The sequence below is a fragment of the Lutra lutra genome, chromosome 13 (assembly GCF_902655055.1).
Source record: "Lutra lutra chromosome 13, mLutLut1.2, whole genome shotgun sequence".
Classification (NCBI taxonomy): domain Eukaryota; kingdom Metazoa; phylum Chordata; class Mammalia; order Carnivora; family Mustelidae; genus Lutra; species Lutra lutra.
Genome location: NC_062290.1, coordinates 33,375,020 through 33,402,106, shown reverse-complemented (window position 1 = coordinate 33,402,106; position 27,087 = coordinate 33,375,020). Strand labels below are relative to the sequence as shown.

General features: G+C 40.3%; 1 protein-coding gene and 1 pseudogene across 14 annotated transcripts in view; one reads left to right on the top strand and one right to left on the bottom strand.

Annotated features, from left to right (window-relative positions):
* KDM4C (lysine demethylase 4C) overlaps window positions 1-27,087 on the bottom strand; it is a 470,115-nt gene that overhangs the window by 416,671 nt on the left and 26,357 nt on the right. For all 14 annotated transcript variants that reach the window (XR_007122181.1, XM_047699136.1, XM_047699137.1 and 11 more), the window contains exons 2-3: window positions 20,396-20,556; window positions 13,465-13,640 (exon numbers count right to left, since the gene is read on the bottom strand). Coding sequence is in view for 13 of the 14 variants with exons in the window: in XM_047699136.1 (XP_047555092.1) it covers window positions 13,465-13,640; window positions 20,396-20,539 (320 nt within the window). In the remaining variant the exon portion in view is untranslated. The remainder of the gene's footprint in view (window positions 1-13,464; window positions 13,641-20,395; window positions 20,557-27,087) is intronic.
* On the top strand, window positions 8,138-9,032 carry LOC125083146 (40S ribosomal protein SA-like; annotated as a pseudogene).

The following is a 27,087-nucleotide window of genomic DNA, read 5'->3' as shown; positions in this document are numbered from 1 at the left end:
TAAAATAAATTCCCTCTAAAAAGAAAATTGATACTACACTAGAATAATCACATGGGCTAGAGATGATGATCCAAGTGTCTCTATGACAAGAAAAAAAGGTCTTCAAGGCTCTGTTCTCATCAATATTTTGAATTACCATGTATTATTAACAATGATCATCTGGGAGCCAAACTTATATATTTCTACAATGTTTGAATTTTCAAATAAACATGTATTACTTTTGTAACTGATAAAAGCATTTCTGACCATTCTTCAAAATTCATCTCAATGGCACGTACAAAACAAAATTACTCCTTTCCTGATTATCAACCACAGAAGTCTTATTTTCTTTTGAAACCCCACTGTACTTTGTACCTCTCCTATGGTAATTATAATAATTATTAAAGGTACTAATAAGCATTTTCTAGCAAGTATAATCTGATTACTTTCAAATCCAAATTGTCTCCCCGAAATATCAAAGTAGCCAAGCAGATGTTCCACTATATGAACTAATCTATTTAATTAACACTTTAAGAATGACTCTGGAGGAGCGCATGGGTGAATCAGTCATTAAGCATCTGCCTTTGGCTCAGGTCATGATCCCAGGGTCCTGGGATCAAGTTCCGCATGGGGCTCCCTACTCAGTGGGGAGCCTGCTTCTCCCTCTCCCACTCTCCCTGCTTGTGCTCCCTCTCTTGCTGTGTCTCTCTGTCAATTAAATAAAATCTTTTTTAAAAATTTTTTAAATGACTCTGGAAATGGGTGCTAGAAGATAAACAACACAATACAACACACCATTTATACTTTTAAAAAGCTGGATAAGTCTGCTTCCACAATCCTGTTTCAATAGCATTACACTATAGTGTAATGTACATTATATATATAATGTTATACATTATATATACATTATGTATATATATATACATTATTATATATATAATGTACATTACAGTAAATGGCTAAAAGAGTCCTTGAAAATTCTGAATGCAAACCAGCCCAGTCTATGATAAAAGTTTCACATTCTCAATTAATGAGATCTTAAACAATGAGATTTACTAGTGCCTACCAAAAATTCAAAAGAAGGGACTCACATGAAATATAAAACTTTCAGGATGAGTCCAAGATGGCAGAAGAGTAAAAGACCAAAACTTCAGCTAGGTAGCTATCAAACCATTCTGAACACCTACAAATTCAACTGGAGATCAAAGAAAAGAAGAGCAGCAACTCTATTGACAGAAAAGCGACCACTTTCTGCAGGGTAGGATGTGAGGAGAAGAAAATCCAAGGCAATAAATGGGAAGATAGATTGCAGAGGAGGAGGGATCCTCCATCAGCCAGCTACTGGCAAGTGACAGAGCAGAGGAGCACAAAATCAGAACTTTTAGAAGTCTGCTCCAGTCAGGGATGTCATTCTGGTGGCTAACAGGCAGGGGGTGGAAGGGAGTGGAATCCTTCTTGGGACAGTGTGGTCTCAGGACTCTCGGGGTCACAGGAAGACGAAGGCTACCTGAGTGTGGCAGAACTCCCAGGTATCAGAGCGGTGAAGATGGCTGCAAAGAGTGATCCAAGGAGTGGGCTCTCAGTGCAGAGTTGCCATAAACTGTGTTACACAGCACAGTCCAGCCACTGTTCTTCAAGCAGGGGCCCAACAAGAGGCAGATCCAGAGAGAACCCCCACAGCACAGGAGCGCGCTACAGGAATCTGCGGATTTAGAGACTCTAAACAGGGCCATGTGCCAAAGATAAAAACACATGGTCACAGGCCAGGGGAGCACAGAGTGTGGCCAGAAACCAGGGAGACAGGAGTGATTGAATGCTTTCTCTGAGGGCTCATTGAGGAGGGGAAACCCAAGCACTCGGCCCCTCCAGGGGCTGAGATTGGGAGGTTGCCATTTTCATTCTTGTCCTCTAAAGTTGCATGGAAAGCCTTCAGGGAACAAAAACTACCCAGAGCAAAGCCCCACAGATTACTTAGTCTGGCCCCCAGCAAGTGTGGTGTAACTCCCCCTGCGGCAAAGACATTTGAGAATCGCTGAATAGGCCCCTCCCCAAGAAGACCATCAAGAACATCCAGCCAAGAACAAGTTTACAAATCTATGAGAACTGTAAAATTCCAGAGCTAAGGGAATACAGTACATACAATTCATGGCTTTTTTCCCATGATTCTTTAGTCTTTCAACTTTAATTTTTCTTAATGTTCTTTATTTTTCCTTTTTTTCCCTTTTTCTTTTTGAATTTTTCTTCTTTTTTCGATTTCAACGAACTTCTTATCAATTCCTTATTTAAAATATTTCTTTAATTTTCAATTTTACAGTCATATTCTATCCCTTCACTGTATTTAACCTTACTCTGTGTGTGTGTGTGTGTGTGTGTGTGTGTGTGTATTTTTCTTTCTTTAAAATTTTGGGGTGCCATTTCTTCTAACAGAACAAAATACACAAATTTAGTATATGGCTCTGTTCTATTCACCAGCCTGATATATTCTTTTTTCTTTTTCCCACAGATTCGGGTCTCCCCTTATTTGTTTATTGTATATTACTCTGGGGTCATGTTACCCTTCTAGTATTTTGTTTTCTCATTCATATATTCTTCCCTGGACAAAATGACAAAATGGAGAAACTCACCTCACAAAAAAGAACAAGAGGGGCAGTACCAAATGCCAGGGGCCAAATCAATATGGACATTAGCAACATATCAGAACAGGAGTTCAGAATAACAATTATAAAGATACCAGATGGGCTTGAAAAAAACATAGAAGACACCAGAGGATCTCTTTCTAAAGAAATAAAACCTAACCAAGTTGAAATCAAAAAAGATATTAATGAGATGAATCAAAAATGGAGGCTCTAACTGCTAGGATAAATGAGGCAGAAGAGAGAATTGGTGATATAGAAGGCCAAATGATGGAAAATAAAGAAGCTGAGAAAAAGAGAGATAAACAACTACTGGATCACAAGGGGAGAATTTAAGAGATAAGTAATACCATAAACCAAAACAATATTAGAATAATTGGGATTCCAGGGGCACCTGGGTGGCTTCAGTGGGTTAAGCCTCTGCCTTTGGCTCGGGTCATGGTCTCAGGGTCCTGGGATCGAGTCCCACATTGGATTCTCTGCTTAGCAGGGAGCCTGCTTCGCCCTCTCTCTCTGTCTGCCTCTCTGCCTACTTATAATTTCTCTGTGTGTCAAATAAATAAAATCTTAAAAAAAAAAAAAAAGAATAATTGGGATTCCAGAAGAAGAAGAAAGAGAGAGGGGGGCAGAAGGCATATTGGAGCAAATTGCAGTGGAGAACTTCCCTATCTAGGGAAGGAAGCAGGCATCAAAACCCAGGAGGCACAGAGAACCCCCCCTCAAAATCAATAAAAATAGGTCAACACCCTGACATCTAACAGTAAAACTTACAAGTCTCAGAAAAAAAGAGAAAATCCTAAATGCAGCATGGGACAAAAGGGCTGTAATTACAATGGTAGAAATATTAGATTGGCAGTAGACCTATCCACAGAGACCTGGCAGACCAGAAAGAACTGGCATGATATATTCAGAACACTAAATGAGAAAAAATGCAGCCAAGAACACTATATCCAACTAGGCCATCTTGAAAACAGAAGGAGAGATTAAAAGCTTTCAGGGCAAACAAAAACTAAAAGAATTTGCAACCACCAAACCAGCCCTACCGGAAATATTGAAAGGGGTCCTCTAAGCAAAGAGAGAGCCTAAAAGTAACATAGACCAGAAAGCAAGAGAGAAAATACACAGTAACAGTCACCTTACAGACAGTACAATTGCACTAAATTCATATCTTCCAATAGTTACCCTGAATGTAAATGGACTAAATGCCCCAATCAAAAGACACAGGGTACCAGACTGGATAAAAAAGCAGGACCCATCCATATGCTGTCTGCAAGAGGCTCATTTTAGAGCCAAAGACACCTCCAGATTTAAAGTGACGGGGGTGGAAAACCATTTACCATGCTAATGGACATCAAAAGAAAGCTGGGGGGCAGGGGGCAATCCTTGTATCAGACAATTTAGATTTTAAGCCAGAGACATAATAAGAGATGAGGAAAGACACCATATCATACTTAAAGGGTCTGTCCAACAAGAAGATCTAACAATTTTAAAGATCTATGCCCCTAACATGGGAGCAGTCAATTATATAAGTCAATTAATAACAACTTCAAAGAAATACATCAACAATAATATAATAATAGTAGGGGACTTTAACACCCCCCCCCAACTAAAATGGACAGATCATCTAAGCAAAAGATCAACAAGGAAATAAAGGCTTTAAATGGCACACTGGGGGCACCTGGGTGGCTCAATGGGTTGGGCCTCTGCCTTCGGCTCAGGTCATGATCTCAGGGTCCTGGGATCGAGCCCCACGTCAGGCTATCTGCTCAGCAGGAGCCTGCTTCCCTCTCTCTCTCTGCCTGCCTCTCTGCCTACTTGTGATCTCTCTCTTTGTCAAATAAATAAATAAAATCTTTTTTAAAAAATGACACACTGGATCAGATGGACAGCACAGATATATTCAGAACATTCCATCCAAAAGCAACAGAATATACATTCTTCTCTAGTGCACATGGAACATTCTCCAGAATAGATCATATCCTGGGTCACAAGTCAGGTCTCAAATGGTACCAAAAGACTGGGATCATTTCCTGAATATTTTTGGACCACAATGCTTTGAAATGTGAACTCAATCACAAGACAAAAGTTAGAAAGAACTCAAATACATGGAGGCTAAAGAGCATCTTACTAAAGAATGAATGGGTCGACCAGGAAATTAATGAAGAATTTTAAAAATTCATGGAAACCAATGATAATGAAAACATAACTGTTCAAAATCTCTGGAATACAGCAAAGACAGTCCAAAGAGGACTTGTATAGCAATGCAAGACCTTTTCAAAAAACAAGGAATGTTTCAAATACATTACCTAACCCTACACCTAAAGGAGCTGGAGAAAGAACAGCAAATAAGGCCTAAACCCAGCAGGGGAAGAGAAATAATAAAGATTAGAGCAGAAATCAATGAAATAGAAACCAAAAGAAGAGTAGGACCAAATAAACTAGGGCTGGTTCTTTGAAAGAATTAGTAAGATTGATAAACCCCTAGTGAGATTTATCGAAAAGAAAAAAGGACCCAAAGTATTAAAATTATCAACGAAAGAAGAGAGATCACAACCAACACCAAAGAAATACAATCAATTATAAGAACATATTTTGAGCAACTATACACCAGCAAATTAGGCAATCTGGAAGAAAGGGATGCATTTCTAGAGACCTATAAACTACCAAAACTGAACCAGGAAGAAACAGAAAACATGAACAGACCCATAAACAGTAAGGAAATTGAAGCAGTAATCAAAAATCTCACAACAAACAAGAGCCCAGGGCCAGATGGTTTCCCAGGGGAATTCTACCAACATTTAAAGAAGAACTAATTCCTATTCTCCCGAAACTGTTCCAAAAAATAGAAATGGAAGGAATACTGCCAAACTCATTTTACGAGGCCAGCATTACCTTGATCCCAAAACCAAAGACACCATCAAAAAGGAGAATTACAGACCAATGTCCTGATGAACATGGATGCAAAAATGCTCACCAAAAAACTAGCCAATAAAATCCGACAGTACATTAAAAGGATTATTCACCAGGACCCACAGGGATTTATTCTTGGGCTGCAAGGCTGGTTCAACACCCGCAATCAATGTGATACAATAAATTAATAAAAGAACAAGAACCATATGATACTCTCAACAGATGCAGAAAAAAGCATTTAACAAAGTACAGCATCCTTTCTTGATTAAAACTCTTCACACTATAGGCACAGAGGATACAAAATCAATATCATCAAAGCTATGAAAAACCCACACTGAATATCATTCTCAATAAGGAAACCTGAGAGCTTTTCCTAATGTCCATTATCACTGCTGCTATTCAATATACTAGCAGTCCTAGCCTCAGCAATCAGACAACAAAAAGAAATAAAAGGCATCCATATGGGCAAAGACAAAGTTAAACTCTTACTCTCTGTAGATGATATGATACTTTATGTGGAAAACCCAAACTATTCCACCCCAAAATTGGTAGAATTCATACAAGAATTCAATAAAGTGGCAGGATATAAAATCAATGCACAGAAATCAGCTGCATTTCTATAGCCCAACAACAAGACAGAAGAAAGAAAAATTAAGGAGTCAATCTCACTTACAGTTATACCCCAAACTATAAGATACCAAGGAATAAATCTAACCAAGGAGGCAAAGAATCTGTACTTAGCAAACTATAGAACTCTCACAAAAGAAACTGAGAAAGACACAAAGAAATGGAAAAACATTCTACACTCATGGATTGGAAGAACAAGTATTGTTAATATGTCTATGCTACCTAGAGCAATCTACACATTTAATGCAATCCCTATCAAAATACCATCAACTTTTTTCACAGAAATGGAACAAATAATCCTAAAATTTGCATGGAACCAGAAAAGACTCCCAAATAGCCAGAAGAATGTTGAAAAAGAAAAACAAATCTTGCGGCATCACAATTCCAGACTTCAACCTCTACTTCAAAGCTGTAATGATCAAGAAAGTATGGTACTGGTGCAAAAACAGACACATAGATCAATGGAACAGAATAGAGAGTCCAGAAATAGACCCTCAACTCTATGGTCAACTAATCTTCCACAAAGCAAGAAAGAATATCCAATGGAAAAAAAAAGATCAGTCTCTTCAACAAATGGTGTTAGGAAAATTGGACAGCCACATGCAGAAGAATGAAACTGGACCAAAAATAGACTCAAAATGGACGAAAGACCTCAATGTGAGACAGGAATCCACCAAAATCCATGAGGAGAACACAGGGAACAACCTCTTTGACTTCAGCTGCAGCAACTTCTTCCTAGACACATCACCAAAGGCAAGGAACAAGGGCAAAAATGAACTACCGGTGTGCTCTCTCTCTCTCTCTGTGTCAAATAAATAAATAAAATCTTTTAAAAAATAAACTACTGGCACTTCATCAAGATCAAAAGCTTTTGCACAGCAAAGGAAACAGTTAACAAAACCAAAAGACAACAACCAACAGAATGGGAGAAAATATTTACAAATGACATACCAGATGTCAAAGGACTAGTATCCAAAATCTATAAAGAACTTATCAAACTCAACACCCGAGGAACAAATAATCCAATCAAGAAATGGGCAGAAGACATGAACAGACATTTCTGCAAAGAAGACATCCAGATGGCCAACAGACACATGAAAAAGTACTCACCGTCACTCAGCTTCAGGGAAATACAAATCAAAACCACAATGAGATACCACCTCACACCAGTCAGAATGGCTAAAATTAATAAGTCAGGAAATGACAGATGCTGGTGAGGATGCAGACAAAGGGGAACTCTCCTACAGTGTTGGTGGGAACATAAGCTGGTGCAGCCACTCTGGAAAACAGCATGGAGTTTCCTCAAAAAGTTGAAAATAGAGCTACCCTATGACCCAGCAACTGCACTACTGGGTATTTACCCCAAAAATACAAATGTATTGATACAAAGGGGCACCTGCAGCCCAATGTTGACAGCAGCAATGTCCACAATAGCCAAACAATGGAAAGAGCCCAGATGTCCATCGACAGATTAATGGATAAAGAAGAGTGGTACACACACACACACAATGGAATATTATGCAGCCATTGAAAAATGAAATCTTGCCATTTGCAACAACATGGATGGAACTAGAGGGTATTATGCTAAGCAAAATAAGTCAATCAGAGAAAGACAATTACCACAATTACTCACTGATATGTGAAATTTGAGAAACAAGACAGAGGATCATAGGGGGAGAGAGGAAAAAATGAAACAAGACAAAACCAGAGAGGGAGACAAACCATAAGAGATTCTTAATCTCAGGAAACAGAATGAGGGTTGCTGGACTGGAGGTGGTTGGGAGGAATGGGATGGCTGGGTGACGGACATTAGGGAGGGCATGCATTGTGGTGAGCGCTATGTATTGTGTAAGACTGATGAATCATAGACCTACAACCCGGAACAAATAATACATTACATGTTAATAATTTTTTTAAAAAGAGCCTTTTCCATGCTACCCAGGAAAGGGTTCATATGGTGTTGTTTTGCCTTCCTGCCGCAACTTAAAGGGAAATTTTCACAATGTCTGGAGCCCTTGATGTTCTGCAAATGAAGGAGGAGGATGTCCTCAAATTCCTTGCAGCAGGAACCCACTTAGGGGGCACCAACCTTGACATCCAAATGAACAGTACATCTACAAAAGGAAAAGTGATGGCATCTATATCATAAAACTGAAGAGAACCTGGGAGAAGTTTCTGCTGGCAGCTCGTGCCGCTGTTGCCACCGAAAACCCAGCTGATGTCAGTGTCATATCGTCCAGGAATACTGGCTAGGGAGCTGTGCTCAAATTTGCTGCTGCTACTGGAGCCACTCCTATTGCCAGCCGCTTCACTCCCGAAACCTTCCCTAACCAGACCAGCCAGGCTTCCAAGAGCTTCCAAGAGACTTCTGGTGGTTACTGATCCCAGGGCTGAAGACCAGCCTCTTACAGAACTGTCATATGTTAACCTACCTACCATCACTCTGCGTAACACAGACTCTCCTCTGTGTTGTGTAGACGTTGCCATCTCTTGCAACAAGGGAGCTCACTCAGTGGGTCTGAGGTGGTGGATGCTGCCAGGGAAGTTCTGCACATGCGTGGCACCATTTCCCATGAACACCCATGGGAGGTCATCCCTGATCTCTACTTCCACAGAGATTCTGAAGAGAATGAAAAGAGCAGGCCACTATGGAAAAGGCTGTGACCAAGGAGGAATTTCAGAGTAAATGGACTGCTCCAGGTCCTAGATTCACTGCTACTCCACCTGAAGTCACAGACTACTCTGAAGGCAAATAGGCGCTCTCTGTTCTTATTTAGCAGTTCCCTACTGAAGATGGAATGCTCAGTCTGCTACTGAAGACTGGTCTGCAGCTCCCACTGCTCAGGTCACTGAATGGGTACGAACACCACTGAGTGGTCTTAAGCTTCTCTTCCAGAAAGGCAAACAAAATGGAAATAAAGTTGACGGTAAATAAATAGTTTATAAAAGTGAAAAATATATACATATAAAACTTCCAATTCCTTTGGAATAGACACAATACTCCATAGCTGAAACTTTACACACAGAATTAAGAGTCTTCAACCATCAAGTACTGACTATGTCAAATATAAATTTAAAATTTTAAAAACATATCAACTAAAACAGCATGGAGGTTCCTCAAAATGTTGAAAATAGAACTACCCTATGACCCTGCAATTGCACTGCTGGGTATTTACCCTAAAGATACAAACGTAGTGATCCGAAGGGGCACGTGCACCCGAATGTTTATAGCAACAATGTCTACAATAGCCAAACTATGGAAAGAACCTAGATGTCCATCTACAGACGAATGGATAAAGAAGATGTGGTATATATACACAATGGAATACTATGCAGCCATCAAAAGAAATGAAATCTTGCCATTTGCGACGACGTGGATGGAACTAGAGGGTATCCTGCTTAGCGAAATAAGTCAATCGGAGAAAGACAACTATCATATGATCTCCCTGATATGAGGGAGAGGAGATGCAACATGGGGGGTTGAGGGGGTAGGAGAAGAGTAAATGAAACAAGATGGGATTGGGAGGGAGACAAACCATAAGTGACTCTTAATCTCACAAAACAAACGGAGGGTTGATGGGGGGAGGGGGTTGGGAGAGGGGGGTGGGGTTATGGATATTGGGGAGGGTATGTGCTATGGTGAGTGCTGTGAAGTGTGTAAACCTGGCGATTCGCAGACCTGTACCCCTGGGGATAAAAATATATGTTTATAAAGCTGTAAAAAAAAAAAAGAAAGAAAAAAGAAAGGATGAATACCCAAGTTTTGTAGCAACATGGACGGGACTGGAAGAGATTATGCTGAGTGAAATAAGTCAAGCAGAGAGAGTCAATTATCATATGGCTTCACTTATTTGTGGAGGATAACAAATAGCATGGAGGACAAGGGGAGATGGAGAGGAGAAGGGAGTTGAGGGAAATTGGAAGGGGAGGTGAACCATGAGAGACTATGGACTCTGAAAAACGATCTGAGAATTTTGAAGGGGTGGGGGGTGGGAGGTTGGGGGCACCAGGTGGTGGGTACTGTAGAGGGCACGGATTGCATGGAGCACTGGGTGTGGTGCAAAAATAATGAATACTGTTATGCTGAAAAAATAAAAAATTAAAAAAAAAAATAAATAAAAACATATCAACTAAATTCATCCAAAGATCTTACCCAGAGAATTTAGATGGTGATGTTTTTTGATCAGCACATTGGCTGATTTGGGGTTTTAGTTTTTTTTTTTTTCCTAATTAATGTTTTGGACTTGGGCCTTAACTACCATATCAAAAACATTTTTTAAAAAAGGTAATTTATGGGATGCCTGGGTGGCTCAGTTGGTTAAGCCGCTGCCTTTGGCTCAGGTCATGATCCCAGCGTCCTGGGATCGAGTCCCACATTGGGCTCCTTGCTCTGCAGGGAGCCTGCTTCTCCCTCTGCCTCTGCCTGCTACTCTGTCTGCCTGTGCTCACTCTCTCTCTGACAAATAAATAAAATCTTTTTTTTTTTTTTTTTAAAAAAGGTAATTTAAAGGGATGTCTGGGTGGCTCAATCAGTTAAGCATCTGACTCTTGGTTTTGGCTTAAGTCATGAGCTTGGGGTCCTCAGATCAAGCCCCGTGTCTAGCTCTGCATTCAGTGGGGAGTCTGCTTCTCTCCCTCTCTCCCTCTCTCTGCCCCTGCCCCAACTCATGCATACATGCTCGCTCTCACTCTCTCTAAAATAACTAAATAAATCTTTAAAAAGAAAGGTAATTTATAATAACAACTGTGATGGTCTCTATTCTTTTTTAAAGATTTTATTCATTTGTCAGACAGAGAGCGAGAGCACAAGCAGAGGGAGTGGCAGGAAGAGGGAGAAGTAGGCTCCCCACCAAGCAGAAAGCCCGACACAGGGGTTGATCCCAGGACCCCAGGATCACGACCTGAGCCGAAGGTAGACGTTCAACCAACTGAGCCACCCAGGCCTTCCATGTGATAGTTTCTAAATATATTCACAAATTCTTTAATACTCCTCCCTTCAAAAAGTGGAGCTTAATTCTTATCCCCCTGACTATGGGCTGCCCTTTGCAACTAGCTTGTAACAAATGGAATATGGCAGAAGAGACGGTCAAAAACAGATCATAAAGAGATATTGTGGCTTCCATCTTGGTTACTCTCTAGGATCACTTGCTCTGGAAGAAGCAGGTTGCCACAATATGAGAAGCAATCCATGAGGCAAGGAACTCGGGACTCTAGCCAACAGCCACATATGGGGAACTATCTTAGAAAAGGATCTTCCAGTCACAGTCAAGCCTTCAGATGGCAGCAGCCCCACCTGACATCTTGACAGCAACCTTATGAGAGGCCCTGAGCCACAGCCACCCAGCTAAGTCACTCCCAGATTCCTGACATACAGAAACTGAAATATTAAATAAATGCTTGGTGATTTAAGCTATAATGTTTGGGGTAATTTGTTACACAGCAATAGGTATAATTACAATAAGGCTAATACAATAATGGTAGCCCTTCAAATCATTCAAGGATTTCCTTTTCAAATTACTCATCTTCCAAATATGTTATTTATCATTTGAGACTTAAACACTGTCAGGGGTATTGTGTGCTGTGCAGCACTGGAGGCTGGCAAAACCAAAGGTGTAAAGGGCAGAGGAAAAAGCTCACCAATCTGACAGGTTCTTTCCCAAGCCCCAAGGACAGAATGGGACTTGGGGACCAGTGAGCACACCGAAGGTTCAAGAAGAGCCTCTGCTGCCTGCGGTGTCTCACCCTGCCCCATGCCAGGCACAGCTGCCCTGCCCCCAGCTGCATCAAGTGGAGGAGGCAAAGGGAGAGGAGGGTGGCATCACCAGCCCAGGCCATACCCTCTATGCCCAGGGGATGAAGACCTTACTACCATGAACAGCCACTGTCTCCACAGAAGGCCATCAGATCAGCTGCTGAAGCACTGGGGTCCTTATGATCCATGTGCATGCTGCGATCCACGACTGCATTGGGTGCTGGGTGGCTATGTCATCAATGGGCACACCAAGGCCATGGTGGTGTCTTACTCAGGCAATAGGCTGGGGTACGTAAGGCATACGGTCAATCCCCACAGCAATGGACACTGTATCACCTACTATATTACCTAAATCAGAACTGGGACATTAAGGTGCATGGCAGCCTGCTGCCGATCTCCCCAGAAGACTGGCCAATAGCAACCAACATCAAGCCACTCCTTGATGGGCTGCTCATTTTCTGGACTGATCAGTGGAACCTCCATGAGGTGGAACCAGCCTATGCCACCAGGTATGCCATCACTATCTGGTATTTTGATGCCAAGGAGTGGACAGCAACCAAAGACAAGTTATCAGCTAGCATCCAAAAAGAAAGGTGTCCAAGTACCTGTTACAGCCAACTACACCCACATTGTGACCAGCCCCAGAGTTGCAAGAACAGATAGCCTGCACTGATTTCAGGAGAGCCTCTGGCCCCGTGCTGCTGGCCCAACAACCCACCAGACTCAGTGCCTGCTCCTTTTCTGCCACTACTGCTGCTTCCAGCTTTGCCTCTGTCCTGACTAGTATAGAGGGCTCAGCCTGACACTGAGGACCAAGGAGGGGAGAGACCTCTCCTGTCCTGTGATGGGAGCTGGGATTATGCCTTGAGAAGGAGCCAGGATTGGGAGCTACCATCAGTGGAGCTGGGGGCCTATCGTTTACCCCGTCGGGTTCTGTTCCTCTCAGGTATGGAGAGCTGGAAAGAGCCGCTGCCACCTCCCACCAGGATGCAGGCTTGGAGGTTGAGATGTCATGGCCTCTGGCTCGTAAAGCATTGTTGGTAGAGTATCCCCAAGCCCCTTACTCCTCCAGCCCAAAATGTGAAGTGACTCTCCAACCCCTATGGCCACGGCACCTTTTGGACTACACTGTCACTGCATGGCAGGATAAAAGGTGCTGAGGAGCATGGGTGTTAAAAGTCCTATCAGCCAAGAAAAAAAAAGTTTACCCCAGAGCTGGAAAAAAAAAAAAAAAAAAAGACTTAAACTTTGTGTACAAAGAAAATTTGTCAAACAAATGTGAATCATGTGTAAAATCAAAAATACTCATGGCAACTAAAAGATAGAAAAAAACCATTTACAGATATGACTAAGATGATAAAACGAGAAATAATTTCCTTAGCAGTAAGCTAAATATAAGCACGCAACCACATGAAGAACAGAAAACAGAAACTCTTAAATGTAAACTGAAAGAAGATGTGCAGGAGACTCTTACTTCTCATCACAAGCTCCTCTGTCTACTTGATTTCTTACCATGTTCATGTATATCTTCAAAAGCAAAAACAGCAAAATGTATGCACTCACTTGCCACTGTTAGCCAGCTGCCTGAACTCCTTCACTGTCATGGCTTTTTTCTGGATGTTGTATTGAGTGAAGAGTCCCGACTGCCCAGTGACCATCTGCTGAATCGGTGCTGGAATAAGCAAATTATCAATGTCATCATAGCACTGCCGTGGCTTCCATTCCCGAGGAGGAATCACCTAAAAATAAAATAATAAAATAAAATATTATCCAGAAAATATTCCAGGTAGTCATTTAGCTTTGATATTCCAACAGAAGAGAAGTGAAGAATTTCTCAGCATTTCTATAACAAATGTGTAGAAGAACTATGAAGATTCAGAGTAAGGGAAATGCCTTGCATTCTCCTAAATATTCACCTTACTGATTTGATTTTTTTTTAACAACAAAATTTATTGAGCATTATTCCAAACAGTACTTTTATTAACTTATTTTTTAGCTGATACTAGTAACCTCTCAATTTTAAAAGTAAAATTGAAAGACACACAAAATAACTTGAAATTCAATCATGCTTATATTAATACAATAAAAAAATAAACAAATATATGTTTAGTCAGTATTTTTTTTTTAAAATACCTCTCACACAACATGGCAAATCGCAGAGTGGTGTGCTAGTAAATGTTTAACAATCAGTTTTCTGGGAAGGTGGAGAAAACCTTGAATTTGTAGCTCTCGCCTATTTCCATGATGTAACTATACCCATCACGGCTAATTTGAGTTTACCAACATGTCATCATTGAACAGGAAGTCGAAAAGAGACATACATTATCAATGCTTTTGTTCCTGTATGAGGTTGTTCAGCACACCACTCTTTTCCAACAGTATTTATTTTTTTTTAAAGATTTTATTTATTTACTTGACAGAGATCACAAGTAGGCAGAGAGGCAGGCAGAGAGAGAGGGGAACCAGGCTCCCCACTGAGCAAAGAGCCTGATGCGGGGCCTGGATCCCAGGACCCTGAGATCATGACCTGAGCCAAAGGCAGAGGCTTAACCCCCTGAGCCACCCATGTGCCCAATTTTCCAACAGTATTTAAACAATTATTAACAGTGAAAAGATCAATAAACAGTAAGACCAAAAACATATACGCTTATGATTAAAAATTAGAAGGGACAAAGTTATTAAGTCATGATTTACAGCTGGAATATATTCACCTTTAGAAACTGTTTCAATTTCTTAAGAAAAACTTTAAAAAATTAATTGCAAAATATAGATAGCACACATCAATAAATGCATGATTACAAATATGTAACTGTGAATTATAAAGCTACACCAGAGTACCTCTATGTGCCCTCCAAACACATTTATCTCTTGCCCAATCACAGCATTTATGGTATGCATTTCCCTGCTAGGGTTTATATGGTTTTATTGGGTGCCTGGGTATGCATCCCTATCACCGGTTTTTTAAATGAATGGAAAAATAATCATCCATATATACATATCTTCTTTGAGGTTTATCTTTTGTGTTTCACTCAGTATTTTTCTGAGATTCAAATATGATGGTCTATATAGCTGAAGTTCACTGATATTCACTCCTACTGTACTCCCTATACAAATATTTATTCATAAATGGGGAACCATTTAGTGCTAACTTGTTTTTTTCTGATTATTTTGTTTGTTATTTCTCATTATTCTGTGATTTTGCAAATAACACTGCTATTAATATTGTTGTGTGCATTTTCTGCTGCATATAAGCACACCGTTCTCTAAAATAAACACATATCTACGGACACTCCCAACAGTGAAATTATTGGGATGCTGGATATGTATAGATCAAATTTAACAGTTATTACTAAATGTTTGTCAAAGTGGTTGTACCATTTCACATTCCCACCAGCAATGTATGCAGTCTTTTTCTTTGGCTCCCCATATTCATCATTACTTTGTATTGTCGATCATTTAAATTTTAGCCTTTCCTAGAGGTTGTGTAATGATAGTCAAGTGTAGATTGAAAGAATATGAAAAAAAGTGAGCTGTCAAGTCTAAAGTTAATTTAATTTTCATCAGCAATATGGAGATATTTCACATTTTACTTCCACCAAGGTATGTTAGTTTAAAATGAGAATAGATACAATCATATTATATGCTGTTGAAAACACAGAGTCAATACTTTAAAAGAATTTGGATAATTGTAACAAATGCATATGGATAAACACACCAAATTGTCTTCAGGACATATTGAAAGGGGAAAAGGTTGTAAATAGTAACTTGCTCTTCATCAGAAATAAGTGCAAATAATCCAAAAAATTGAAACATGGATTGATTCAGGCCGTTGTTTAGAAACAAATATATCTATAATCAAAATTAATATTATATTTCGAGTTGAATATTTTCCTATCTGTGAAAAAAGTTTTGTAGCAATTTTCTTTTCTAAATTTAGAAAAGCAATGAATGTAACAAATTTATGAAAATTAAACATTATCTTTATATTTCATGTATGTGTTCATTTACTTTTGATAAAAGTGTTCAGACAGAACTTTAAAAATTTGTAAGTTCAGGTCTATAATAAAAATCTTATTTTTGGACTGTAATTTTAAATCTCAGATTTTCTTACATAGGAAATAGAAACACAAGATACATAGGACTTTAAAAGATTCCAAAATTAAACTTTTACATACAATGACTCTTTAACTGAAGGAAACCCATTCCTCCTAAAGTTTACCTTCCTATTATATCAAAATAAAAACAAACATTTTATTTTACATCACCATTTCCCCAATCCCAGCCTGCGCCCTATACCCAAAAGAAAATTTCTGACTGAAACCTGTATTTGCCCTACTTATCTTGAAATAAGTTGCTATTATCACCATCTAAATACTGAGGAAGAAGGAATAAGAGGAAGAGCAGTGCATCTTGTAATCTTTCTTCACACCTTGAGGACATAGATCACTGTCTATACTCTCCAGGTTATTCACAAAACTATGTAACGTGCATAACCTATGGCCCAGGACAGTCTATGTCCAGATTACTGTCATGTAATAATTTCACCCACTTCATATGTAATAAAGTTTCCTCATAATCTTTCTTCACGGAAACAATGCAAATTTTACATTTAAAGAGACTGTGATCTTCACCTTGCCAACTTTATTTACAACTACCTTTTAGATAGAAAGTTTGGGGTCAAATCTCTCACTATGGAAATAAAAGTTAAATCTAAAGTATAAATCTTTAAAAATGTTGATAAAAGAAAAACCAAGACAGACTACAATCTAAGGCCAAAGTCACTACTACTGGAACTACTCAACCCTCTTCTCCAAATCATAAATTAAGACCAATTCATTAAATGGTGCATTAACAAAGAGTCTCATGGGTGGCTCTGTCCCCAGGGCTTACTCTCAAAGCAAACTAGCAGCATTAATACAGTTTTGATTTTGACAACTTGCTTTGGTGCAATTTTAGACATTTGCTCTTGCTGCAAATTCCAGGAAAAAAAGGCAAGTAGGTGAAACTGACTTTATGTGACTTAGTGTGAAAGGTAACAAAAATGGCGCAAAAAACCCACAAAAAACAAAAGAAAACAAAACAAACAAAAACAACAACAACAACAAAACCAGTTCATTGTACTCCTGGTAGAAGCAAAAGAAAATTATCACAAGACTGAATAAATGAGTATCTCCAACTTTGTCAATAAATCTCATTCAAAAAAAAAAAGTCTGGGGCACCTGGGTGGCTCAGTAGGTTAAAGCCTCTGCCTTCAGCTCAGGTCATGATCCCAGGGTCCTGGGATAGAGCCCTGCATCCGGCTCTCTGCTCTGCAGGGAGCCTGCCTTCCCCTCTCTCTCTGCCTGCCTCTCTGCCTACTTGTGATTTCTGTCTGTCAAATTAATAAATAAAATCTTAAAAAAAAAAAAAGTCTAGACTCAGGTGTGTTTTGTTCAACATTCAGAAAACTAACTGTGGTTCTCATTAACTTCATTCTGTTACAGAATGCCAGCAGTGGCACAGGTGTACCCTTGGGAGGATGTGTGCTGCTTTCCCTTCTCATGTTACTAAACGTGACACCCTACCACAGCACACTCCATAATCTCAGTGGAACATAGTAAAATCTATGTTTTCAAGGAACAAAAGTGGAGAAGAGCAAGACAAAGGGCTGCATTCAAAGCCCAGAGAAGGGGACAACCAGTTACCCCCAACTTTCCTCCACTCAAATAAAGCCCAAATCCTTGCTACCCCACTGCTAGTTTATGATCAAAATTACATGTGTTAGATAATCCTGAAATGATAGTCTCTTCAACTCAAAAATGATTTTTCTCAAAGGGGGCAGCAGGGGGATGGTTTTCCTCCAGATCAAAGATACTGAAGTACTGAGGTTCCAAAAGTGGGTTCTTTAAGAACTCAATAAATAGGGGCGCCTAGGTGGCTCAGTGGGTTAGGGCCTCTGCCTTCGGCTCGGGTCATGGTCCCAGGGTCCTGGGATCGAGCCCCGCATCGGGCTCTCTGCTCAGCGGGGAGCCTGCTTCCTCCTCTCTCTCTGCCTGCCTCTCTGCCTCCTTGTGATTTCTGTCTGTCAAATTGATAAATAAATCTTAAAAAAAAAAAAAAAAAGAACTCAATAAGTAAGTTAAACTAAGGATCCCTCATCTGAGAAATTCATTATAAACCTCTTAACTTTTCTCTTTGTTTCCTCTTTTATCTTCCTTTTCTGTCACTTACCCACCCCTAATAAACTTTCACTCAACTTAATATCCCCCAAATTTTAAACCCTTCCTAGGCGCGACTTGAACCATACACAACAAAATGACAGACCTCAGGGGACAGATAACAGCACAGTCAAATTGGGTTATAAGATGCAGGAGGACTTGAATACTAAAACACCCCTGCAGTTCTGGGACTTCTCTCCTCTGATATCTGCTCTTAATGCTACTGGACATCCTGCTGGATGTGGGAATTCCACGAAGAACCCATGACCCAGCCACAGTCGAGCAGGCTCTGGCAGGGCTCAGGATTCATGAGGTAATGCTGACAAATCTACAGAAACCCAGATTACAAGCTTAACGTTTAGAATAATAAAATGAAGTAAGTACAATAAAACATTCTCTTCTGAGGGGACTTTTTTCCGTCCCTCACCCCTTAGCCTCTTACGAAGTAAATTTTTAATTGAGATATATTTCCAGGGACGCCTGGATGGCTCAGTTGGTTAAGCGTCCAACTCCTGATTTCAGCTCAGGTCATGATAATCAGGGTCATGGGATGGAGCCCCTTGTCAGACTCTGCACTCAGCATGGAGTCTGCTTGTTCCTCTCCCTCTCCTCCCCTCATTCACACGCTATTTCTGAAATGAGTAAATAAAATCTTCTTTAAAAATTTTAAAAAGAAATATATTTCCATTATACAAGGAATACTAATCCATCTCAGGTTGTGATCAAAGGATGAATTATATAGATTATCTCTCTTTCAAAGTTCTAACTTTGGATCTATGGGTGCAAACCCACAGTGTAATCTTCAGCGCCTTACTATGACCCTCAGCATATCACAACAACCCCTGACAAGACTCCCCATTTCCATTCTGTCAGCACTCTTCTCAGTCTATCCACTCTGTCTCCCCGCAATATTCATTCTTCATGTAGGAGCCATTGTGACACTTTCAAAATAATGTCACTGGGATGCCTGGATGGCTCAGTTGGTTAAACGACCAATTCTTGATTTCAGCTCAAGTCATGATCTTAAGGTCCTGGGATAGAGAATGCCCTGTGGCTCCTTGCTCAGCAGGGAGTTGCTTAAGGATTCTCTCCCCTGCCCCTGGCCACCTTCCCCCTCCACCACCGCTGACTCATGTGCACCTGCACACTCTCTCAAATACATAGCTTTCAAAAAAACAGAACAAAACAAAACAAAATAATGTCACAAAAATAACAAACACAAAAATAGCCATCATGTCTTTCTCTCATCTGCTTTAAGCCCATAAATGATTCCCACCGCACTTCAAATAAAACCCCCAAGGCTTACTAAGCCCAAGCAAGCCCAGGATGATCTGGCCCCTTCCAGGGCTCTTACCTTACTTACCAACGTCTTCCTCTGCTCACTGAGCCCCAAATTCACAGACCACCTTCCTATTCCTCCCACACATGAAGCTCAAGTCAGCCTTCAGGCCTCTGGACTTACTATTCTCTCTGTCCCCACATCTTGAAAAAGTTGGTTTCTTTATATTCTTTGGGCCTCTGCTTAAATGTCCTTATCTCACCACCCTAAGAAGCTATCTCCAGAATATAAATTCAACAGGGGCAGAAATGTGGTCTTTACTATCCCATCTCCCAGGACATGGCAGTACCTGGTATGTAGTAGGCACTCTCCACATTTGATAAGCAAGTAACTGAAAAGAAAACAGAATACACAAATCTACAGAGAAAGAAAATAGATTAGTGGTCACGTACAGCTGAGGGGATAGCAGGGAACAGAAAATGACTGCCAACGAGTACCAGTGAACTGTACATTTTAAGTGGCCAAATTGTATGGTATGTGAATTATATTTCAGTAAATCTGTTATATTTGTAAAAGGGGAAAGAGAGAAAGAAACAATTAGAAGGAAAAGAGGAGGGAGAGAGAGAGGAAAGGGAGGGGAGGAGTTAAGCTTCAGGTTAATAACTGTCCTCTATGAGAAAGTGATGAAAGCTATGAATACTCTCACCTCTCTCTGGAGACCATACATGGATCTCTTTAGTTTCTAGAAGCCACACGTGTTTAAAAAAAAAAGAAAGAGGAGAAGAAGAAGAAGAAGAAGAAGAGGAAGAAGAAGCCCTAGAACACAACCTAGCATAAATAGTTAAAAGAAAAAATAAGACAATTATTCTTTGAAGGTAATAAATGCTCTGCATGAATTAATGAAAACAAATTTTGCGAATATTCTCTGGAATAAACCATTTCCCATATTATGAAGACTAAGAGCAAAAACGAAAGGCCAAGTGATTGTTCTTGGTTTAAAGGATGTGAGGATAATCACCTTTGCAAGACCTGCTCGATGGGCTCCTTTAGACTCCATGTATGCGAGGTATTTGTTGAACTCCCGGAACTCCTCCATGGAGGGTCTGAAGGTCATGATCTTACAGCTGGGGTTCAAAGGACTCTCCACCTCGGCCACCTCCATGATGGCTGGGGCAATCTCTGCAGAGGAGATGATGCAGTCATCAGCACTGAATTACTGTGTGCTTAAGGCTGGTGATCATTTCTCCCAAACAGCATGTAAGCACCCCAGTCCCAGCAGAAACTCTTCTCTTTTAGTTACTTACCATTCTCATTAACACCCCATTAGGGAGACTTCCTCATCTCTCCCAAACTCTTGGGAAAAGAACCTGTTTTTAGCCATTCCTCCTCCCAAGTTCCTATTCCTGCATTCAAACACTGTCCTGATTATATTGCTCACCTCTTCAAAATCCTTCCTAGTGAGAATGAATTTTCTAACTTTCCAAGTTTACAAAAGGTATTGTTCCTATGTACCAGTTCTGAAACAGACTCTCTCACACACACAACTGTATAAAGGCCTAACCTTTGATGAATAGTGAATGGACAATGCCCAACATCCCCAGCACAGGATTTTTAAGTGTCCTAATATGCTTTCCTATAATAATTTACAAACTACCCATTCAGCAAAACTACCAAGTACCAGGCTAAAATACTAGAGATAGAAAAAAGGGTAAGATTTGTCTTCACCATCCAAAGTCACTATCTAGAGGTGGAACAGACTTCAATACAAAACTGTACACAGGCAGGGGTAATTAACTCCACCTAAATTACTCAGAAATGACTTCAGAGTTAAGACTTAGTAGAAGGTATAGGGGTTTGCCAGATAAGAGAAAGAGCATTCTGAGCAGTGAAAATATCTGGAAGTATTGTTGAAGACAGAATTTAGTTTGCCTAGAGCTCAGAAAGGAAGGATTACAGGATATCAAAGTAGAAAAACAGGCAAAAATATGAACTAAATCTTGCTGACAATAACCAGGATGATTCCCTCAATATGTACTGAACACTTCAGACATACAGAATGAAAAAATTAGTAAGAAGCACTGGCCTGCCTGCCCCAGAAAGGAGTCCTATCCCCATCCCACTTCTAGAACCAATAATGTACCTGGTATCTGACAATCCAAACAACAAATAGTCTCAGAACAAAGCTCTCCTTTTTTTTTTTAATAAATTTAATTTGCCCGACAAAAAGAAAAATTGGGAAGAGATGGAATACATAAAGATGAAAACATGCTATGGGATAGATAATAAGAGGTTAAAATGGATCAGGGCTACAGATAAAGACATGATCATCATTCATAAACGTTTAAATAAGCATTCTCTCACAAAGTACATGTAAGAAGAATCAAATTAATCCTGCCACCCACTAGGAATTTAAATATAAAGGAAAAAAATCTGCATGGATATAGATAAGTTAATACATGACATAAAATATTCTATAGATACATTTTTTTTTTTAATTTAAATTCAATTAGCCAGGGAACCTGGGTGTCTCAGTCATTAAGTGTCTGCCTTTGACTCAGGTCAGGATCCCAGGGTCCTGGGATTGAGCCCTGCATCGGGCTCCCTGCTCAGCGGGGAAACTGCTTCTCCCTCTCCCTCTCCCCTGGCTTGTGTTCCCTCTCTAGGCGTCTCTCTCTCTGTCAAATAAATAAAATATTTTAAAAATAATTAAATAAAAATAAATAAAGTCAATTAGCCGACATATATTACATCACTAGTGTCAGATGTAGTGTTCAGTGATTCATTAGGTGAGTATAACACCCAGTGGGGTAACTGGGTCATGGACATTAAAGAGCACAAGGGTTGTGATAAGCACTGGGTGTTATTCTGTATTCTCTTTGCCTCAGGGAGGAAGCATGCAAAAGAAAAAACCTTCCAGGCCACCTCCCCACCCACTTCCCTTCACACCTACATAACAGATGTGCATGCCCAATACTGGGCTGCAGGATGAAAGTCTAACCTCTATACAAGACACACATAATCCTTTAGAAGCACCTAGATCAAACCTTTACCTAACTATCATGGCCTTGTCTACCACTACAGTCTGCATTATATTTTAAGCTCCAACAACGCTCACTGATTTGTGCTTCTCGAAACAAGCAGAACCCTCTGTGCCTCTGCCTAAATCATTCCCTCCTATCAGGGCAGCCTTTAACTGTCTCCTCACCTGGCAAACTCCTGGCCACTGTTAAGATTCTCAATCCTGGGGTGCCTGGGTGGCTCAGTGGGTTAAGCCGCTGCCTTCAGCTCAGGTCATGATCTCAGGGTCCTGGGATCGAGCCCTGCATCTGGCTCTCTGCTCGGCAGGGAGCCTGCTTCCTCCTCTCTCTCTGCCTGCCTCTCTGCCTGCTTGTGATCTCTCTCTGTCAAATAAATAAATAAAATCTTTAAAAAAAAAAAAAGATTCTCAATCCTACCCAAGTAGGCCTAGGTGAACCAGCCTGTGTGTTTTGACTTCCCTCCCTGCATTCCTCATAGTAGTTGCCTATCACAGTGGTTGGCACTTCTGACCATACACTGAACTCTAAACTCAAGGGAAAAGCAGGCTGTCTCTGTAAACCCTAACTTCCAGTCTGAGATCCAGCCTGGTTTGTAACATCTGCTATAATAACTATTTGCTAACTGAATAAAGAAATAAATACCAAAATGTTGAAATATTTACACAAAATGATACCAAATGCAGGAAAAAGGAAAGCACTGATCTCACACACAGAGAAGTTACTTAGAAAACAGACTCATTGCTTGACAGGTAAAGAATAATCTGAGCAGTGAGAAAGGAGAAGAAGCTCCCAGACTACCTTTGTAGAAACATTTGGTACCTGGAAGGCAGCTTTACTTTTACCCTGGCCAAAGAACAAGGGTGTCATGCATAGCTCTCCCACAGAGGAAAAAACCACTAAAAAAGAAACTCAAAATCCATCCAGTCTCTCGAAGAACCATTACTGAATGCCTAACTGCTGAGTAGGCATTCAGGAGGAAATGAAGAGAAACCCTAACAGGAGGGGAGTGAAGCAAACAATAAATAAGTCAGAAGCACGCTGAAGAAGAAACCAAGGAGTAGCTATTTTATATAGGTTAAGTGAGGAAGCATTTCAGACGCCTGAAGGAGGGAAAAAATCATGCAGATAACTGGAAGAAAAGCATTTTGGACTAAAGCAACAGCAAGGAGTGTCTTGGGCTCTTCGAGGAATAGGAAGGATGTAAGTGTGACTGGAAGTCATAAAGCAAGAGAGTGGAGAGAGGGAAAATGGAGAAAAGGAGTTTGGGGGAAATAATCTGGGACTCTTCCCCTTCTTATACATTCTCATTCTTGATACTTTCAAGAAGATGACAGTGTTTTCTAAGGTAACTCTTCCAGAGGATTTTAAGCAGAGCACTGAGCAGGCTCATCATTCTGACTATAGTATCAAAGACAAGGTTGGAAGCACAGAGACAATTTACACCAATCCAGGCAAAATAAAATGGTGACTTGGACCAGAAGTGGGCAGTGAGAAGTGGTCAGATTGCAGATATATTCAGAACAAAATTTCCTGATAGAAGTGAGAGAAATGTGCAAGTCAAGATTTCTGGTCTAAAATACAGAACAATGGCTCTGACAAGAAACTGACGCAATGAGACTGTTAAGATATGCAGCAAATTAGTAGCAATCAGAATTAAATATCTGCCCTTGACCTAGTTTGCTAACTTGTCTGTGAAACATACTTTGCCTCCTCCTCCTGTCACTATTCGCTGATAACACAAACCGAGTTCTACCTACAAATCAGGTACATACACTAAAGACCTAGTTAATTTATGTTTCAGACCCTTTTCAATCTTAAAGTTAATATATGATCACTATAAAATTTGAAATATGCTAAAATTTCTAAAAATTTAATGTTAATCCCACAACCCAAATCTTTGCCAACATGACAGGCAAAAAAAAAAAAAAAAAAGTCTATTGTTAAGTTTCTTTTTTTTGGACATTAATAACCGTTTTCATTTTATTTTTGGGTTGCCTCCTTATGTTCTCTACCCTTAAACGGTAGTTTATAAGTTCACTATTCCTTGAGTTTTTCCTAATCCACATTTATCACTATTAAGCCTAATCACGGTGCTACAATCAAATTCCCAGTCACCCTTCTTTCTTTTACCTTTAGTTCTCTGAAGCAGAAGAGTAGGTTCAAAATGCTCTTGCAGTGTTTCCTACTCAGAGAAAGACTTATACTTTGGGGAAAATATACCTGTGATTTTCAGCTGGAGGTGATGTAATTAATAATAATTTTTTTAATGCCACATCTCTTACAGACAGTCCCCAAGTGAGTGACAACAGCTGATGACAACTTTATTGTTTTGCTTCTAGAGAGCGAGTCGTCAATCTTTTTTCAGACCACCTAAACCAAACAGCCAAATTTATAGTAAGCACCCTAAGAATTTTTTCTTAATTAAAGATCTTTTCAGCAAGTGAAGGAAAGTGTAACACTAATTCATACTTATAGAACTCTCCCAAGCTTCTGTTCTGAAAAGTTGTACTTTATCATGAAGGAAAAACATGTGCTCTTCTTATCTTAATCATATCTCTTTATTTGGAATAGAAAAGAAACTGAAGTAATGCTTTGCTGCTAAATGTAAATCTATATCCTATATAACTTTCCTGTGTACACCTATATTTCCAAATTGTGTTCTCTTATTTAAGTAATTTCTGCGGAAAATGTAAAAATACATGATTCTCATCTTAGGATTACTCATTTCTTAGACAATGCCTGCCTCAGAACTGGTATGCACTGCTTATGGCCTCTGAAGAGAACACTTAAGGATCAACTATAAAGTACAACCCTGGGATATAAAGCACTCACCATTTAAGCAGATAATATATTAAGCTAAAAAGAAAATGAACCAAGGCACGATTACTAGCTATGCCAGTGTTAGATGAGAACATTCCCCCCATGATTCCTCATGTGGACCCGCTGGAATCCTGGAGGCCGTCCTTTCCAGTCCTCACTCACTCCTACTTCCCCTACAGTGAGATTTTAGAAGAAACTGTCCAGCCAAGGCCCAGATGTTACAGATATGACTACCTTGCTCTACTTTCAGTAGAGCCAAGTGCCACGTCCACCAGAGCGAGGGCTTGGACTTTGCCTGAGGTAGCTGGAAAGCTGGCATTTCCATTCCAACACTGTAATTCACCCAGTTTGGTCTCACAGTGAGTCAATAAGCTTCTTCTTACATAGTGCTCAGTCAGGCGTTGTTATGAGTTTAATTGTGTCCCCCAAAAAGATGTGTTAAAACCTAGGCCTTAATACAGGTGAATATGACCTTATTTGGAAGCACAGGTTTTGCAGATGTAAGCAAGTAAGATGAGATCATGTTCAACACCTCATCTAATATGACTGGTGTCCTTATAAAAGGAGAAGAGTCAGAAAAAGAGGGAAGAATAATGTGAAGATGGAGGCAGGCAGACGAAGTCACACAGCTGCAAACCAAGGAATGTCAGCCAATACACAAGGCTAAGACAAAGGCACAGATCTTCCCCCGGATCCTTCAGAGAAAGCATGGCCATGCTGACACTTTGATTTTGGCTTTCTATCCTCTAGCACTGTGAGAAGATAAATTTCTCTCATTTTAAGCCATCCAAGTTTGTGGTTAGTCATTATGGCAGCCCTAACAAACTAATACAGGCATCAGGGATCAGACTGATGGGACCCTGGTAGACTGCCACATTCTCCAACCCCAGCTTCACCAATACTAAAGCCTGTAATACTCTGACCTTCCATCTGACTCCATCTTTCTCAAATGGGTGGGAAAGTGGCGGAACACTCTAAAAATGCCACATTCGCCATTAGCATGTCTATCCAGAAACTGAACCACAACAGGGTCATCTGGCTTTAAAGCCTGCCCTTTTCTGTCATCCCAGGACTTCACAGGCCTGGAGCCCTAAAATGAAAAGGAAGACAGCAAAGAAAAGCCCTCAGCCTATTAATCATTTTTTGCCTGAGCTAGACTCATTCCTCTCCCAAAAACCCAGGCAGCTCTTCTTGAATCATCTTGGTCCCATTCAACCTTGCTTCACCAGCCTACAGAGACCAGAAGTAAAAATGGGAAGGTGGACTCAGGGAGATAGTTCTGGGACAGAAGAGCCAAGGCAACAAATGAATCTGTACAAAACTTTCTTTTATTGCACAGATAATATATGGGTCCCAGGAGAAGGTTTCTAAAGAGAGATGATCCAAGTAAACATCTAAATTCTCTCCAGCAATCTGTACCGGCCAAATCATAATCCTGATCACACCCCTCTTACACCCTTAGTGGATGGGAACAGGCAAAAAGTCATCCTCCTGGGCAAACTGAGCAAGGCTTGTCCTCTTGATCACCAAAGATCTGGCAAGATTAACAGATACTGGAGCACTGAGGCTGTCATCTCCTCAGACTTAAGTATGCAATAGAGTGTGTTGGAACCATTAAAGCTGCCAAGTATTCACTCTTGGCCCCACCTGGCAAGACATTCCTTTCCGGGGTCAGACTATAGCCAGGTCTAGACTTCAGTGGGTCAGGAGAAGAAATTTTCCTTTCATGAAATGCTCACTATGTAATTAATTCTAGTTGCAAACCCCAAACTTCTCAGCACTAAATCTTACAGCATATAACATCTAATTTATATGTCCCCTTCAGACTTGCAACAATTTTTCAAATGCACTG